General features: G+C 45.5%; 1 protein-coding gene across 2 annotated transcripts in view; it reads right to left on the bottom strand.

The window, feature by feature from the left end:
• The window catches only part of LOC138648698 (nuclear receptor coactivator 5-like), a 52565-nt gene that overhangs the window by 33157 nt on the left and 2046 nt on the right, over positions 1-17362 (bottom strand). For both annotated transcript variants that reach the window (XM_069738503.1, XM_069738504.1), the window contains exon 2: positions 9598-9666. In XM_069738503.1, coding sequence (XP_069594604.1) covers positions 9598-9656 — 59 coding nt within the window. In that variant the 5' untranslated portion in view covers positions 9657-9666. The remainder of the gene's footprint in view (positions 1-9597; positions 9667-17362) is intronic.

The following is a 17362-nucleotide window of genomic DNA, read 5'->3' as shown; positions in this document are numbered from 1 at the left end:
TTTCTTCCCCTTCCGGGGACCCTGAAAGCACACAAAAAGAGAGCCATCCTCCCTACTCTCTCTGGTGGCTTCTATGTAATGCATCAGGCATCTCCTAACATCCAATGTGTGTAAGGACTCTTCCTCCTTGTTTTTGGGGTTAGGACAAAAGGAGGGGAGAGATATCTCTTGTGTCCTATGAAATCGGGATGCTACTTTTGGGAGGTAGGCTGGGTCTGTTTTAAGAACAACCCTATCATCCAGGAATTGAGTAAAAAGGGGGGGGGGGGGGTAGCAGATACATACATACAGAGCCTGAATGTCGCTAACTCTACTTGCGGAAGTGAGAGCGACCAGCAAAGATGTTTTGAGGGATAAAAATTTTAATGGGACATCCGCCAATGGTTCAAATGGAGGTTTAGTCACGGCTTTCAGGACTAAATTTAAATCCCACTGAGGTGTGTTTCGCACAGGAAGAGGTCTTGATCTCCCGGCTGCTCTGATGAACCTTGAAATCCACCGATTTCTCGCCAAATCGTAGTTGAATAGAGCCCCCAACGCTGCTACATGGACTTTTAGGGTTCTTGTGGCCAGACCAATTTCTAACCCTTTTTGTAGGAATTCTAGTATGGCATTAAGAGGGACTTCCTCACCTATTTTGGCGCCCGAGGATGACAGGAATTTTTTCCATATTTTCCCGTACTGTCTGGTCGTAATTGGTTTCCTACTTTGTAGAAGGGTAGATACCAGCCCCGGAGAAAACCCGCTATTTTCTAATAGCTCCCTCTCAAATGCCAGGCTGTCAAGTGTAAACTTGCAACCTGCGGATGTTGAACTGGACCCTGGGAAAGGAGGTTTGGGAGGTCCGGGAGTACCCAGGGATCAGAGATAGACATCCTCGTCATCCAACAGAACCATGCCCTCCTCGGCCAGAACGGAGCTATTAAGATTACATGAGCTCTGTTCTTCCCGAATCTTCCTCAGAATTGCTGGAATTAGAGCAATTGGGGGAAAGGCATACGCTAGTTGATGGTGCCAAGGAATCAGAAAAGCATCTAGTGATACGGGGCTCCCTAATGGTGTTATGGAGCAAAAGGTGTCTACCTTTTTGTTTAGGTTGTTCGCGAAGAGGTCTATGCTCGGTACACCCCACCTTTGTGAGATCTGGATGAACACTGCCTGGTTCAATTCTCATTCCCCTTGTTTTAGACGGGAACGACTCAGAAAAATCCGCTCTGTAATGGTCTACCCCATTTATATGAAGGCCTGACAAACTGAAGATTGCCTTCGGCTATGTGGAAGATTGATTTAGTTACTTCCATCAGACTCAGAGAAGGTACCCCCCTGGTGATTCAGGTACGCTACCAGAGAGTTATGGAGGTGAAATCCCTCATTCTGGACACTAGCCCCACCATCTTTTGCACTTTTTCTGATGGAAGGCGGCATTCCTGCCATACAGAGTCCAAAGTAAGACACAGATATTCCTGGATTTGGCACGGCAACAATCTGGATTTTGTTAAGTTAACTAACCAGCCCAGGCTTTTTAATGAGCGCATGATTCTTTCTAGCCGACTTTCGCAATGTTGGGGAGAGTTGCCTATTACCAGGAAGTTGTCAAGGTATGGCACTATCAGGGTGTCTTGTTCCCTCAGGTGGGCCATTACCTCTGCAACTAGTTTGGTAAAGACTCGCAGAGCTATGGCTAGTCCAAAGGGAAGAGCTCAGAATTGGAAATGACATGTCACCCCTCTGATGAGGACTGCTATCCTGAGGAATTGTTGGTGGTCTTTGTGGATAGGGACGTGATAGTAAGCGTCTTTCAGGTCCAGGACTGCCATAAAACAAAGTGGAAACAGCATTTTTATTGATGTTTTTATTGTCTCCATTTTGAACGGCTGAACATTCAGATATTTGTTTAGGCTTTTCAAGTTCATAATTGTCCAGTAGGACCCATCTGGTTTTTTCCTCAGGAACAGAGGGGAGTAATATCCTTTTCCTCTTTCTTGAGGGGGGACTTCCAGGAGAACCCCCTTGCCCCTTAATTTCTTGTTCTAATGCTAGTTGTTCTTCTGATGATCTCAGGGATGTCATCATGAAGGAGGGTCGAGGAAGTTTGGGAAATCCTAACTTTAGTCCCGACTTTATTATGTCCAAAATCCATGGACTGTTAGTAATTTTCTCCCAGGCAAAGAGAAAGAGGGACAGTCATACCCCCACCTGGGGCAAACATTCATTGGGTGGGTTTTTTGTTGTCAGTGGGGCTCTTATTAAACATAAATCCCTTGTTCTTGTTTTTCTTATTTTGGTTTTTTTCCGGCTTCCTTCGGAAGAACCTCTTGCTCCGAAAGAGCCTCCTGTAGGAAGGAAAACCAAGGGAGGGGAGTGATTTCTTTTTGTCATCTGCCTTCTCTAAGATGTCGTTTAAACTGTGTCCGAATAAGAATTCTCCTTCACAGGGGATTGTACACAACTTAGATTTTGTTTGGAGATCCCCTGGCCAACATTTAAGCCAAAGGGCTCAGCTGGACGCGTTTGAAAAAGCTGCTGACCTAGCAGACAGTCTGATAGAATCAGCGGAGGCATCTGCTAAAAGCGGCAGCTCCTCGCATTACCGGTAAGGTGTTTAATATTGAGTCCCGAGAGGACTTCGTTTTTAAGCTGCTCCCCATCCTGGCTCCAGTACCATCAGCTGTTTCTAGGCAGAGCCTTTGGTTTAGGTGCCTCCTTCTGGGTATCCGAGTTCCACCAACGTCTGGTGGTTCTTGGTAGTGCTTTCTGGCGGATTTCTAATTGGCCTAACCATACCATTAGGGAACGGGATGTGCATGCGGCGGCAACCGCTGGTTTTAACCCTCCCCCGGCTGCCTCCCATGAACTTTTTAGGAAAGCATCTGCCTTTTTGTCCATGGGATCTTTCAGGACCCCCATGTCCTAGAATGGAAGGGCATATTTTTTAGATGCCTTAGCGATGGCAACATCTAGTCCTGTACCGATCTTTTGGGGTGAGGGTCCGATAGCCCCATAGTGCTAACTGCTTTAACGAGGCTGTCAGTCTCTTCTAGAGGAAAACAGCTACGACCCCTAGAGGAAGATGAAGAAGAATTAGATGTATCCGAGTCCACCTCTTCACTATCCGTATCACTGGACTCAGGAGTTGGGGATCTGTGCCTAGTCTTTCTTCGCTTACCCCCCCCCCCCCTTTAGGGATTTAAAAGTATCTTCCACCTGATTTTCTATCAGGGTTTTGCAGTCTGCTGTGAACCCGGGAAGCCCTTCAGACACTATGTTGTATGCATGCGCTACAAAGCCTCTTCTCCCAAGTAGAAGGAAGATCCTCTCTACAGAGGGCGCATACTTTATGCTTAGTCTTGCCTGAGCTTATCACGGAGATCACTTACCACCTTACGGACCCATAAATACCGGTTGGGGATGATCTGCGTCTGTCATCAGCTTATCCCTCTTGCCGGACGCTGTACTGTACTCCTTGCTATGAAGAGATCCCGAGCGTCCTTTACCGGCAACATCCTGGTGTCCTTTCTGCGGCCGTCGCTTCTGCTGCTGCTGCTGCTGTGATGATCTGGATAGGGGTGATGCCTGTTCCAGGTCGCTCATGGCAGGGGAACGCTGGTCAAGCTTCATGAGAAGCAATGACCTAAGTTATGCTTCCCTTTAATAGCGGTGATTCCCGCCCGCACTATTTATATCAGTGCATGCGCAGTAAATGCCGCCTGCACCGCATCCAATCCCGCGAATGCGCAGTGACCGAATATCCATCATGCACAGCGCGAAATCGCGTTCCTGATCTCGCGCATGCGCAGACGAACAACACTGCCCACAAGAAGGTGCCGCGCATCATCGCGCGTGTACGCTGGTTCCCGGAACCCCCGGGCTTCAGCTGACAGACTGACGCTTGGGGGAAGCAGTGCGCTAACTCCCATCCACAGAGGGAACCCCCTTGGATGCTGCTGCTTCTTCCCTGGAGAGGTGGCCGCGATCTCCTTGCCACATCTCCTCGCGCACCCTAGAGGCTCACTAGCCCCAGCAGTAGCGCCTCGGGTCACCACACCAGCCGAGGCAGGGGGACCCCCACTGTCTGAATTGGACTGATTGGCCCCGGACTCCCACAACGACATTCGCTTTCTGTAGGTCTCCCATCAAGGACAGGAAACCAACTGATGCGAGAGAGAGGTACCGCCTTTTTATCTGTAGGTTTCCTGTCCTTGGTGGGCGGATCCCCTCTCTCCGTGGTGCAGTCATGGGCGTCAAGAGAAAATGCTTTTTTATTTTAGCCACAAATTTTGCATATGTGGGGGTAAACTACTATTTAGGCTCACGGGAGGCTCAGAAAAGAAGGAGAGACGTTTCGGAAGGCAGACTTTGATGGAATAGTCTGCCTGTGTCATGTCCCGTTTGGAAAGCCCCTGATGTGCCTAAACATTGGAAATCCCACAAATGTGACACCACTTTGGAAGCTAGACCCCTCATGGAATGTATCTAGTTGTGCGGTGAGCACCTTGAAAGACCAGGTGATTCACAGAAGTTTACACTGTAGAGCCGTGAAATTAAAAATAAAAATCTAAATATTCCCACAAAAATGCTATTTTAGTGCCAATTTTTTATTTATTTTCACAAGGATAGCAGGAGAAAATAGACACCAAAAATTGTTGTGCAATTTCTCAAGAGTACGCCGATACCCCATATGTGGTCGAAAACTACTTTTGAGGCACAGTGCAAAGCTCAGAAGGGAAAGAGAACCATATTGGGAGTTCAGATTTTGCTGGACTGGCTTAAGGGTGCCATGTCACATAGGCAGAGCCCCTGAGGTGCCAGAACAGCAGAACCCTCCATAAGTGACCACTTTTTACAGACTACACCTCTCAATGAATTCTTATAAGAGTGCAATGATCGTATTGACATCACAGGTGAGTCACATTTTTATACTATTGGGCAGTGAAGAAAAAGAGAATTACATTTTTACCACCAAAATTTAGTTTTACCCCTAGATTTTACATTTTCACCCTGGGGAATGGGTATAATGGCACCAAATTTGTCCCACAATTTCTGCTTTATGTAGAAATACCCCTTATGTGGCTGTACTGCACTGCTTAGTCATATGAAAAGTCTCAGGAGGGACGGAGCGCTATCGGGAAATAGCACTTCGTCACTCCCAAGTCTCGCCAAATGACTAAGGGTACCGTCACACTATACGATTTACCTAAGATCACGACCAGCGATACGACCTGGCCGTGATCGTAGGTAAATCGTAGTGTGGTCGCTGGGGAGCTGTCACACAGACAGCTCTCCAGCGACCAACGATGCCGAAGTCCCCGGTAACCAGGGTAAACATCGGGTTACTAAGCGCAGGACCGCGCTTAGTAACCCGATGTTTACCCTGGTTACCAGCGTAAAAAAAAACAAACAGCACATACTTACATTCCGGTGTCTGTCCCTTGCCGTCTGCTTCCCGCACTCAGTGACTGCCGGCCGTAAAGTGAAAGCACAGCACAGCGGTGACGTCACCGCTGTACCGCTGTGCTCTGCTTTCACTTTACGGCCGGCAGTCACTGAGTGCGGGAAGCAGACGGCAAGGGACCTGACGGACACCGGAATGTAAGCATGTACTGTTTTTTTTTTTTTACATTTACGCTGGTAACCAGGGTAAACATCGGGTTACTAAGCGCGGTCCTGCGCTTACGAACCCGATGTTTACCCTGGTTACAAGCGAACGCATCGCTGGATCGCATCGCTAGATCGGTGTCACACACACCGATCTAGCGATGACAGCGGGAGATCCAGCGACGAAAGAAAGTTCCATACGATCTGCTACGACGAACGATTCTCAGCAGGATCCCTGATCGCTGCTGGGTGTCAGACACAGCGATATCGTAACGATATCGCTGGAACGTCACGAATCGTACCGTCGTAGCGATCGAAATGGCACTGTGTGACGGTACCCTAAGTAGTAATGTTATATAAGAGGCGTCCTGGGGTGCAGTTTTTCCTAGAACAGATTGAGAACTCCAGATACAGAGGCCCCAATTGGTAGGAGAGCAGAATCCCCCCTCAAATGACCCGATTTTGGAAATTATACCACTTGGGAAATTTATCTACAGGTGTTGTGACGATTTTGACTCCATGGGTGTTTTCCAGAAACAAGCAGCAGTGGATGTTACTGAGCGAAAATTGCAACCTGCCTTTGTAGTGACCAGTACGTTGTAGTGACCAGTACATTGTAGTGACCGTACATTGTGCTCAGCTCATCCACTTGGAAATTAGGTGGGCCCTCATCGCTACAGAAATGCCAAACATGTGGACGCTAACTGCGGTTTAGACACACTGTGGCATTTGGATTTGGGACAACAAAATTTGCTAAATTTCTTTTGGGGGGCGAGGAGCCTTTGTGCTACTACTAACGTGGAAGCTCCCTATTTTTCCGCTAACAGATGACAGATCTGAGTAGGGTCTTGCTTTTTTTTTTTGTGGATTGAGTTGAAACTTATTGGGAGCATTTTACATAATTTGGATCACATTTATCCGGCACTCTAAGCTGAGCACATACTTTGTGGTTTGCCTTTACAATCTTAGAGTGGCTAATTTAGATGAAACCCCCTATGGATCCATTCCCTATACTCTGGACTCCGTCTGGCCTCGGCTCAGTAGTATCCCATATTTTTCCCCCAGAGGTGCAGAAAACTGTAGCCGACGACACTTTTATGCAATCCTAATACAAACAGGGACAGCGCTTTTGGCAATGCTGCGGAGACCGAAAAATAAAAAAGTAGTAACAATTCTCGATTTTGTTTTCCCCTTTGTTGTTCTTTTTTGACCGATTTGCAGTAAATTTAAAACACGTTTTTTGATTTTGAAGAGGATCTGGCCACGCAGATCACCATCTGTTATGGCAAGAGCAAAAAGGAGTGCTCCTCCAAGAGAATAGATTGCGTCAGGTACAGAAATCCATGAAAATCTGAGCAACTGTATTCTGCATTGTGTAAGCTGTGATCTATATATTGCAATCGCATACGTTGTGTGTAAGGATGAATGCCTAGGAATGACACTTCAAATTGTTCAAATGTAGAATCTGGTTTGGCAGGAGAGGGATTATTATGGCTGCGATACTGGGGGTAAATGTCACACAACCGCTTCGCACTAGATAAATTGGTTCGGTCGGAGGGTATGTTGCCATGGTGTCACAAGAGAGGACCGCCATAGGCATTGTGGTTGCCATAGTAACATCTCTGGGGAGCTTCTATTCAAGAAGATTCCCCCCCTGGAGAAGTACAATTGTTTTTTTCCCAGGACGTCGTGCACAGATAGACCACAGCAAGGGAGGAAAACTAATGTAGGAGGCCTGGATGACAGAGGAAGACGTGGTGGGGAGAGATCTGATGGATACATTGGGAAAGTCTGCAGATTAAAAACGCTCTCGTTATTTCCTCCACCTCTCCCAAGACACACATTGCACATCATCCTGTCGACATGGCCGTGTTACGGCTTGTTTGTTTTTGGCACGACTACTTATGACGCTCAACTTGAATTAAACTTGAGGTTTTTTATTCCATAGTACGAAAAAAAACGTTTCGGCCTAGTGTGGCCTTCGTCAGTTACGTACTGAAGGATGACTGAGAATAACCTCAGTATGTGTGATAGATCCGTGGGTTATCACTTAATGGTGGTCCGCTTAAATAGATATAGCGCAGCTGTGAGCTGAGAGTGGCTGGGTCCTGACGCGGTGTCCACCGCTGTCGGCGTGAAAGCCGGTTATTCTCAGTCATCCTTCAGTACGTAACTGACGAAGGCCACACTAGACCGAAACGTTTTTTCGTACTACGGAATAAAAAACCTCAAGTTTAATTCAAGTTGAGTGCCGGGTTCTTTATATCTATATGCATATGGTTTGGGAACCTACCCGTGCACCCTAGTAGCTGTGCTCACGTCTTTTGACTCACCATAGTTATGACGCTCAGTACAGGAAGCGGCAGCGCCGGGAAGCAGGGACCGCGCCAGGAACAGGTGAGTATAACGGGGAGGGGAGCGCTACGCTCCCCGTTCCGTGCGCCGCTCCGTCTTCAGCGTCTTCTGCAGTAACGCTCAGGTCACAGGGCGCGGTGACGTGGTTAGTGCGCGCCTTCTGCTGAACGTCAGTGCAGAAGATGGAGCGGCGCCGGAACGAAGTCAGGTGAAAATTGAAAGTGCCGGGGGCCTGAGCGACAGAGAGGTGAGTATGTGATTATTTTTTTTTTTTTTTTATCGCAGCAACAGCAAATGGGGCAAGTGTCTGTATGGAGCATTTTATGGGGCCATAATCAACGTTTGTGGAGCACTACGGTATATGGGGCAAGTGTCTGTATGGAGCATCTTCTGGGGCCATAACGTTTGTACAGCACTATATGGGGCAAGTGTCTGTATGTAGCATCTTATGGGGCCATAATCAGCATTTGTGCAGGATTATATGGGGCAAATATCTTTATGGAGCATTTTATGGGGCCATAATAAACGTTTGTGGAGCACTACGGTATATGGGGCAAGTGTCTGTATGGAGCATCTTATGGGGCCATAATCAAGGTTTGTGCAGCACTATATGGGGCAAATATCTTTATGGAGCATCTTATGGGGCCATAATCAACATTTGTGCAGCATTATATTGGGCAAATATCTCTATGGAGCATCTTATGGGGCCATTATTAACCTTTATACAGGATTATATGGGGCATATTTTAATATGGAGCATCTTATGGGGCCATCATAAACTGTATGGAGCATTATATGGGGCTCCTGATTCAATATGGATATTCAAAAACACTTAACCTACTGATGTCTCAATTAATTTTACTTTTATTGGTATCTATTTTTATTTTTGACATTTACCAGTAGCTGCTGCATTTCCCACCCTAGGCTTATACTCGAGTCATTAAGTTTTCCCAGTTTTTTGTGGCAAAATTAGGGGGGGGGGGGCGGCTTATACTCGGGTTGATTTATACTCGAGCATATACGGTTATAAATTATGGAAACAAAGTGATTATACATACAGACTCCTAGAGCTGAGAGCAAGTAAAAAATGTGTTTTATTTTTCCGTATTTTACGCAACACACTGGTGGCAAAGTGTAAAATAAAAACTGAAAGCTACCTTGGGCTTATTGATATAAAAAAGAAGAAAAACTCAGATCCCCTTTGAAAAGGAAGTAAATGTGAAACTTTCTCAGCGGAGGCCCCTGAAGAAAAGCTGCGTGGCCCTATGGGAATCCAGTATGTGTGTCATGACCGTCTTATTTTAGCACCGTCTTCCCCAGTGGCAGCCTTCTTAGCCCTCAGGTCTGGGACTCCAAGCATCTTATTAATACGGCGTCATAAAATTTTATTGCCTTGTATGGAGGTCACACAAACAAGTCATTTTCAATAGTCTCAAAGAAACTTTTTAACTAAAAGTAACTAAAAAAAAAAAATCAAAGACAGACAGTAAATAACACCTACTGCTGGATTCACTCATTCACAATTTTTGCACATTTCTGACACTGTTCCATTCATCTGAAAGGGTCTCCATGTTCTGGGAGACAATCACCCCCATCAGATGCCTGGAACGGACACATCTCTGTATACACGGCACATCCAGCACTTACTTTGTGCCAGCGGCGGGTTTCTGCGGCTGATCCCTTGTGACTTTCACCCAAGACGACATATTGATCGGCCTGAAAAAGTGAAACGTTATTAGATATATAAGCAAAAGCATGTTATTGTTAATCAGCCATTGTCACTTTATGCTGGTAAATTCTCGACATATCGGGTTTTTATTGTATAGGAAAGTGTAGTGTGCGGTGCAAATATAAGACATAATTTCAGTTGTTTCACACTTTTTTGTTAATTATATAATTCCACATGTGTTAATTCATAGTTTTGATGCCTTCAGTGTGAATGTACAATTTTCATAGTCATGAAAATACAGAAAAATCTTTAAATGAGAAGGTGTGTCCAAACCTTTGGTCTGTACTGTATGTGCAGAAGTCATGGGGGGTCAGGGGTGTATGAAGTCAGCGCATATTTTTTTAACACGTTTTTTTTTTTATAAAAGGTCCTCATGAAAGAGGACTGCCATCGAGCATCTACTTCTTGAGAATATACATCCAGCGCTGACTATAAACGCAGTGTGTATTTAGTTACAAAATGTCAGCACTTACACTTAAGTCTAATTTCAGAGCTAACGAAGCCCAATCTGAAGCCTTTAGCACGAGGTTGTATAGATGAGGCCCCAAGAAGAAGTCCACCAGCTCACTGATGTAAATCTGATCCAAAACGCTGCGGGAAACACTTGGATGCCATCTATGTATAATCAGACTTCTCATTCAACAGTAAAAAAAAAAAATGGACAGAAGTCTGGATTTTTTTTATTTTTATATAAAAAAAAAAATGTGGCTGTGTGAAAGAGGTCTAACAGTAGTCACACTACATCTGCCAGTAATATCTAACATACTGTATAACTCTCCTGTTACAGAACTGCCACTGTGTCATGATCATGTGGATCATAAAAAGGCAAAAACATCCAGGTTACATATTTTGGCATCAAAAACGCACCGTCTTACAGTTCAAGTAAAGTGGATGGGGTTTATAGAAATCTCCTGCCCACTATGCTTTCATTTTACTCAGCGTAAGATGACCTGGGGTGCGTGTTTCAAATCCATAGAAGGTCAATTTCTCTTGCAGGTACCAGGACTGTGGGGTCGGTAAGCCAAACCTCAGACTCCTCAATGTCCCTGACTCAGACTCCCCAACACTGCCTCACTACTGAGCACGAGCATAAAGTGCAGCAGAGTCATCTCCACAGCACTGCCTCACTACTGAGCACGTGCATAAAGTGCAGCAGAGTCATCTCCACAGCACTGCCTCACTACTGAGCACGAGCATAAAGAGCAGCACAGATTCATCTCCACAGTACTGCCTCACTACTGAGCACGAGCATAAAGTGCAGCAGAGTCATCTCCACAGCACTGCCTCACTACTGAGCATGTACATAAAGTGCAGCACAGATTTAGCTCCACAGCACTGCCTCACTACTGAGCACGAGCATAAAGTGCAGCAGAGTCATCTCCACAGCACTGCCTCACTACTGAGCACGTGCATAAAGTGCAGCAGAGTCATCTCCACAGCACTGCCTCACTACTGAGCACGAGCATAAAGTGCAGCAGAGTCATCTCCACAGCATTGCCTCACTACTCAGCACGTGCATAAAGTGCAGCAGAGTCATCTCCACAGCACTGCCTCACTACTGAGCATGTGCATAAAGTGCGGCAGAGTCATCTCCACAGTACTGCCTCACTACTCAGCACGTGCATAAAGTGCAGCAGAGTCATCTCCACAGTACTGCCTCACTACTGAGCATGTACATAAAGTGCAGCAGAGTCATCTCCACAGTACTGCCTCACTACTGAGCATGTACATAAAGTGCAGCACAGATTCATCTCCACAGTACTGCCTCACTACTGAGCATGTTCATAAAGTGCAGCACAGATTCATCTCCACAGTACTGCCTCACTACTGAGCACGAGCATAAAGTGCAGCACAGATTCATCTCCACAGTACTGCCTCACTACTGAGCACGAGCATAAAGTGCAGCACAGATTCATCTCCACAGTACTGCCTCACTACTGAGCATGTTCATAAAGTGCAGCACAGATTCATCTCCACAGTACTGCCTCACTACTGAGCATGTTCATAAAGTGCAGCACAGATTCATCTCCACAGTACTGCCTCACTACTGAGCACGAGCATAAAGTGCAGCACAGATTCATCTCCACAGTACTGCCTCACTACTGAGCATGTTCATAAAGTGCAGCACAGATTCATCTCCACAGCACTGCCTCACTACTGAGCACGAGCATAAAGTGCAGCACAGATTCAGCTCCACAGCACTGCCTCATTACTGAGCATGTACATAAAGAGCAGCAGATTCAGCTCCACAGCACTGCCTCACTACTGAGCATGTGCATAAAGTGCAGCACAGATTCAGCTCCACAGCACTGCCTCACTACTGAGCATGTACATAAAGAGCAGCACAGATTCAGCTCCACAGCACTGCCTCACTACTGAGCATGTACATAAAGAGCAGCACAGATTCAACTCCACAGCACTGCCTCACTACTGAGCATGTACATAAAGAGCAGCACAGATTCAGCTCCACAGCACTGCCTCACTACTGAGCATGTGCATAAAGTGCAGCACAGATTCATCTCCACAGCACTGCCTCACTACTGAGCATGTGCATAAAGTGCAGCACAGATTCAGCTCCACAGCACTGCCTCACTGCTGAGCATGTACATAAAGAGCAGCACAGATTCAGCTCCACACCACTGCCTCACTACTGAGCACGAGCATAAAGTGCAGCACAGATTTAGCTCCACAGCACCGCCTCACTACTGAGCACGAGCATAAAGTGCAGCAGAGTCATCTCCACAGTACTGCCTCACTACTGAGCATGTACATAAAGTGCAGCAGAGTCATCTCCACAGTACTGCCTCACTACTGAGCATGTACATAAAGTGCAGCAGAGTCATCTCCACAGCCCTGCCTCACTAGTGAGCATGTGCATAAAGTGCAGCACAGATTCAGCTCCACAGCACTGCCTCATTACTGAGCATGTACATAAAGAACAGCAGATTCAGCTCCACAGCACTGCCTCACTACTGAGCACGAGCATAAAGTGCAGCACAGATTCAGCTCCACAGCACTGCCTCATTACTGAGCACGAGCATAAAGTGCAGCAAGGATTCAGCTCCACAGCACTGCCTCATTACTGAGCATGTACATAAAGAGCAGCAAAGATTCAGCTCCACAGCACTGCCTCACTACTGAGCATGTACATAAAGAGCAGCACAGATTCAGCTCCACAGCACCGCCTCACTACTGAGCACGAGCATAAAGTGCAGCACAGATTCAGCTCCACAGCACTGCCTCACTACTGAGCACGAGCATAAAGTGCAGCACAGATTCAGCTCCACAGCACTGCCTCACTACTGAGCATGTACATAAAGAGCAGCACAGATTCAGCTCCACAGCACTGCCTCACTACTGAGCATATACATAAAGAGCAGCACAGATTCAGCTCCACAGCACTGCCTCACTACTGAGCACGAGCATAAAGTGCAGCACAGATTTAGCTCCACAGCACCGCCTCACTACTGAGCACGAGCATAAAGTGCAGCAGAGTCATCTCCACAGTACTGCCTTACTACTGAGCATGTACATAAAGTGCAGCAGAGTCATCTCCACAGTACTGCCTCACTACTGAGCATGTGCATAAAGTGCAGCAGAGTCATTTCCACAGCACCGCCTCACTACTGAGCACGAGCATAAAGTACAGCACAGATTCATCTCCACAGCACTGCCTCACTACTGAGCACGAGCATAAAGTGCAGCACAGATTCAGCTCCACAGCACTGCCTCACTACTGAGCATGTACATAAAGAGCAGCACAGATTCAGCTCCACAGCACTGCCTCACTACTGAGCATGTACAGGTCCTTCTCAAAAAATTAGCATATAGTGTTAAATTTCATTATTTACCATAATGTAATGATTACAATTAAACTTTCATATATTATAGATTCATTATCCACCAACTGAAATTTGTCAGGTCTTTTATTGTTTTAATACTGATGATTTTGGCATACAACTCCTGATAACCCAAAAAACCTGTCTCAAAAAATTAGCATATCAAGAAAAGGTTCTCTAAACGACCTATTACCCTAATCTTCTGAATCAACTAATTAACTCTAAACACATGCAAAAGATACCTGAGGCTTTTATAAACTCCCTGCCTGGTTCATTACTCAAAACCCCCATCATGGGTAAGACTAGCGACCTGACAGATGTCAAGAAGGCCATCATTGACACCCTCAAGCAAGAGGGTAAGACCCAGAAAGAAATTTATCAACAAATAGGCTGTTCCCAGAGTGCTGTATCAAGGCACCTCAATGGTAAGTCTGTTGGAAGGAAACAATGTGGCAGAAAACGCTGTACAACGAGAAGAGGAGACCGGACCCTGAGGAAGATTGTGGAGAAGGACCGATTCCAGACCTTGGGGAACCTGAGGAAGCAGTAAATGGGCTACAGGTGCCGCATTCACCAGGTAAAGCCACTTTTGAACCATAAACAGCGGCAGAGGCGCCTGACCTGGGCTACAGAGAAGCAGCACTGGACTGTTGCTAAGTGGTCCCAAGTACTTTTTTCTGATGAAAGCAAATTTTGCATGTCATTCAGAAATCAAGGTGCCAGAGTCTGGAGGAAGACTGGGGAGAAGGAAATGCCAAAATGCCTGAAGTCCAGTGTCAAGTACCCACAGTCAGTGATGGTGTGGGGTGCCATGTCAGCTGCTGGTGTTGGTCCACTGTGTTTCATCAAGGGCAGGGTCAATGCAGCTAGCTATCAGGAGATTTTGGAGCACTTCATGCTTCCATCGGCTGAAATGCTTTATGGAGATGAAGATTTCATTTTTCAGCACGACCTGGCACCTGCTCACAGTGCCAAAACCACTGGTAAATGGTTTGTTGACCATGGTATTACTGCGCTCAATTGGCCTGCCAACTCTCCTGACCTGAACCCCATAGAGAATCTGTGGGATATTGTGAAGAGAAAGTTGAGAGACGCAAGACTCAACACTCTGGATGAGCTTAAGGCCGCTATTGAAGCATCCTGGGCCTCCATAACATCTCAGCAGTGTCACAGGCTGATTGCCTCCATGCCACGCCGCATTGAAGCAGTCATTTCTGCCAAAGGATTCCCGACCAAGTATTGAGTGCATAACTGAACATTATTATTTGTTGGTTTTTTTGTTTGTTATTAAAAAACACTTTTATTTGATTGGATGGGTGAAATATGCTAATTTATTGAGACAGGTTTTTTGGGTTATCAGGAGTTGTATGCCAAAATCATCAGTATTAAAACAATAAAAGACCTGACAAATTTCAGTTGGTGGATAATGAATCTATAATATATGAAAGTTTAATTGTAATCATTACATTATGGTAAATAATGAAATTTAACACTATATGCTAATTTTTTGAGAAGGACCTGTACATAAAGAACAGCACAGATTCAGCTCCACAGCACTGCCTCACTACTGAGCATGTACATAAAGTGCAGCACAGATTCAGCTCCACAGCACTGCCTCATTACTGAGCATGTACATAAAGAACAGTAGATTCAGCTCCACAGCACTGCCTCACTACTGAGCACGAGCATAAAGTGCAGCACAGATTCAGCTCCACAGCACTGCCTCACTACTGAGCACGAGCATAAAGTGCAGCAGAGTCATCTCCACAGCCCTGCTTCACTACTGAGCATGTACATAAGGTGCAGCACAGATTCGTCTCCACAGCCCCGGTCACTACTGAGCATGTACATAAAGTGCAGCACAGATTCATCTCCACAGCCCTGCCTCACTACTGAGCATGTGTATAAGGTGCAGCACAGATTCATCTCCACAGTACTGCCTCACTACTGAGCATGTACATAAAGTGCAGCAGAGTCATCTCCACAGCACTGCCTCACTACTGAGCATGTACATAAAGTGCAGCAGAGTCATCTCCACAGCACTGCCTCACTACTGAGCATGTACATAAAGTGCAGCAGAGTCATCTCCACAGCACTGCCTCACTACTGAGCATGTACATAAAGTGCAGCAGAGTCATCTCCACAGCACTGCCTCACTACTGAGCATGTGCATAAAGTGCAGCACAGATTCGTCTCCACAGCCCCGGTCACTACTGAGCATGTACATAAAGTGCAGCACAGATTCATCTCCACAGTCCTGCCTCACTACTGAGCATGTGCATAAGGTGCAGCACAGATTCATCTCCACAGCCCTGTCTCACTACTGAGCATGTACATAAAGTGCAGCACAGATTCATCTCCACAGTCCTGCCTCACTACTGAGCATGTGCATAAGGTGCAGCACAGATTCATCTCCACAGTACTGCCTCACTACTGAGCATGTACATAAAGTGCAGCAGAGTCATCTCCACAGCACTGCCTCACTACTGAGCATGTGCATAAAGTGCAGCACAGATTCGTCTCCACAGCCCCATCACTAATGAGCATGTGCATAAAAGTGCAGCACAGATTCATCACAACTAAAAGCCAAGATCCTTAGATCAGGAACAGAACATTTAAAGGACATTTCAAAACTTTCCCAAATTATAAAAACATATGCACCCCATCCTGCATTGTACTTCTGCACCCAATTTATTATATATTTTAGGAGTTGGTCCATTTGACACTGACTCCGACTCCACTAAAATGAACACCGACTCCACAGCCTTGGCGTGTACCCTGAGTTTTCTGTGCGTAATTTCCCCACAGACTTACATTAGATGCAAAAAAGCCACAGGTAAAATTCGCACATGCGTTTCCACATCAGACACGCACTAAAAATGCATCCGAATCACATGTAATCCACTGCCAAGTATAGCAGTAAATTTGTCAAAGGCTAATACCAGAAAGTATAAAAAATAAAGCAGCTTTATTTAAAGCATGATACATGAAAAAGACAAAAAAAAAAAAAAAAAGTGATAAAAATGCAATGAAAAAAAAAGTAACCTAATTTACTTTATAGGTGCACAAATTCTGCAACGTCAAAAGCTCATGGTGGGACCGTGCCATCAAAGTTTGAAATGTGCTAATTTTTATCATTTTATTTTCATAACTGTTTCTCAAAATGATAAGAGTGTCAGCACTCACAGCTTCTATCGGCGGAAGAATAAAAAAAAATAGAAGTTAAGGGACTCCGCAAATGGTGAAAAAAGAAAAACAAAAAAAAATTTGGCTACGGTAATTTCCAAGACAAGTAAAAAAAAAAACCCTAATTAGAGGAGGTAGGGGTGACTCGCTTATCAGTAGGTGCCAGGAGCAATGGGTAAAACCTGCATATAAAACTGTGTACTCAGAAAAGAGTACACAAAAAAAGAGGCTCCCTGTCCCGCCCGATTTGTACCCTTGTGACGTCATTATGGAGACCCGATACTTGCCATGGCAGGAGGTCACGTGACAACCTCCTGATCTGTCAGCTATGGAGGCCCTGAGTATGGGCTAAGAGGTTTCTGTCTGTGCAAAACTCACAGGTATAATGTGTTGCAGGGCTGGTGCATGGCACTGCGTTATACCAGCGATCAGAGTGAAAATAGCGCAAGTCTCATAGATTGACGGAGAAAAAAAAGTGGAAAAAAAAAAAAAAAAAAATTATATATATATATATATATATATATATATATATATATATATATATATATATATATATATATATATATATATATATATATATATATATATATATATAAAATTCTTCAATTAGGCTAGTTTCACACTAGCGTTTCCCTGATGTGCGGAGGGCTGCAGACTT

Source organism: Ranitomeya imitator, chromosome 9 (genome assembly GCF_032444005.1).
Source record: "Ranitomeya imitator isolate aRanImi1 chromosome 9, aRanImi1.pri, whole genome shotgun sequence".
Classification (NCBI taxonomy): Eukaryota; Metazoa; Chordata; class Amphibia; order Anura; family Dendrobatidae; genus Ranitomeya; species Ranitomeya imitator.
The sequence above is the reverse complement of the archived record's forward strand: the minus strand, read 5'-3'. Positions and strand labels throughout refer to the sequence as shown.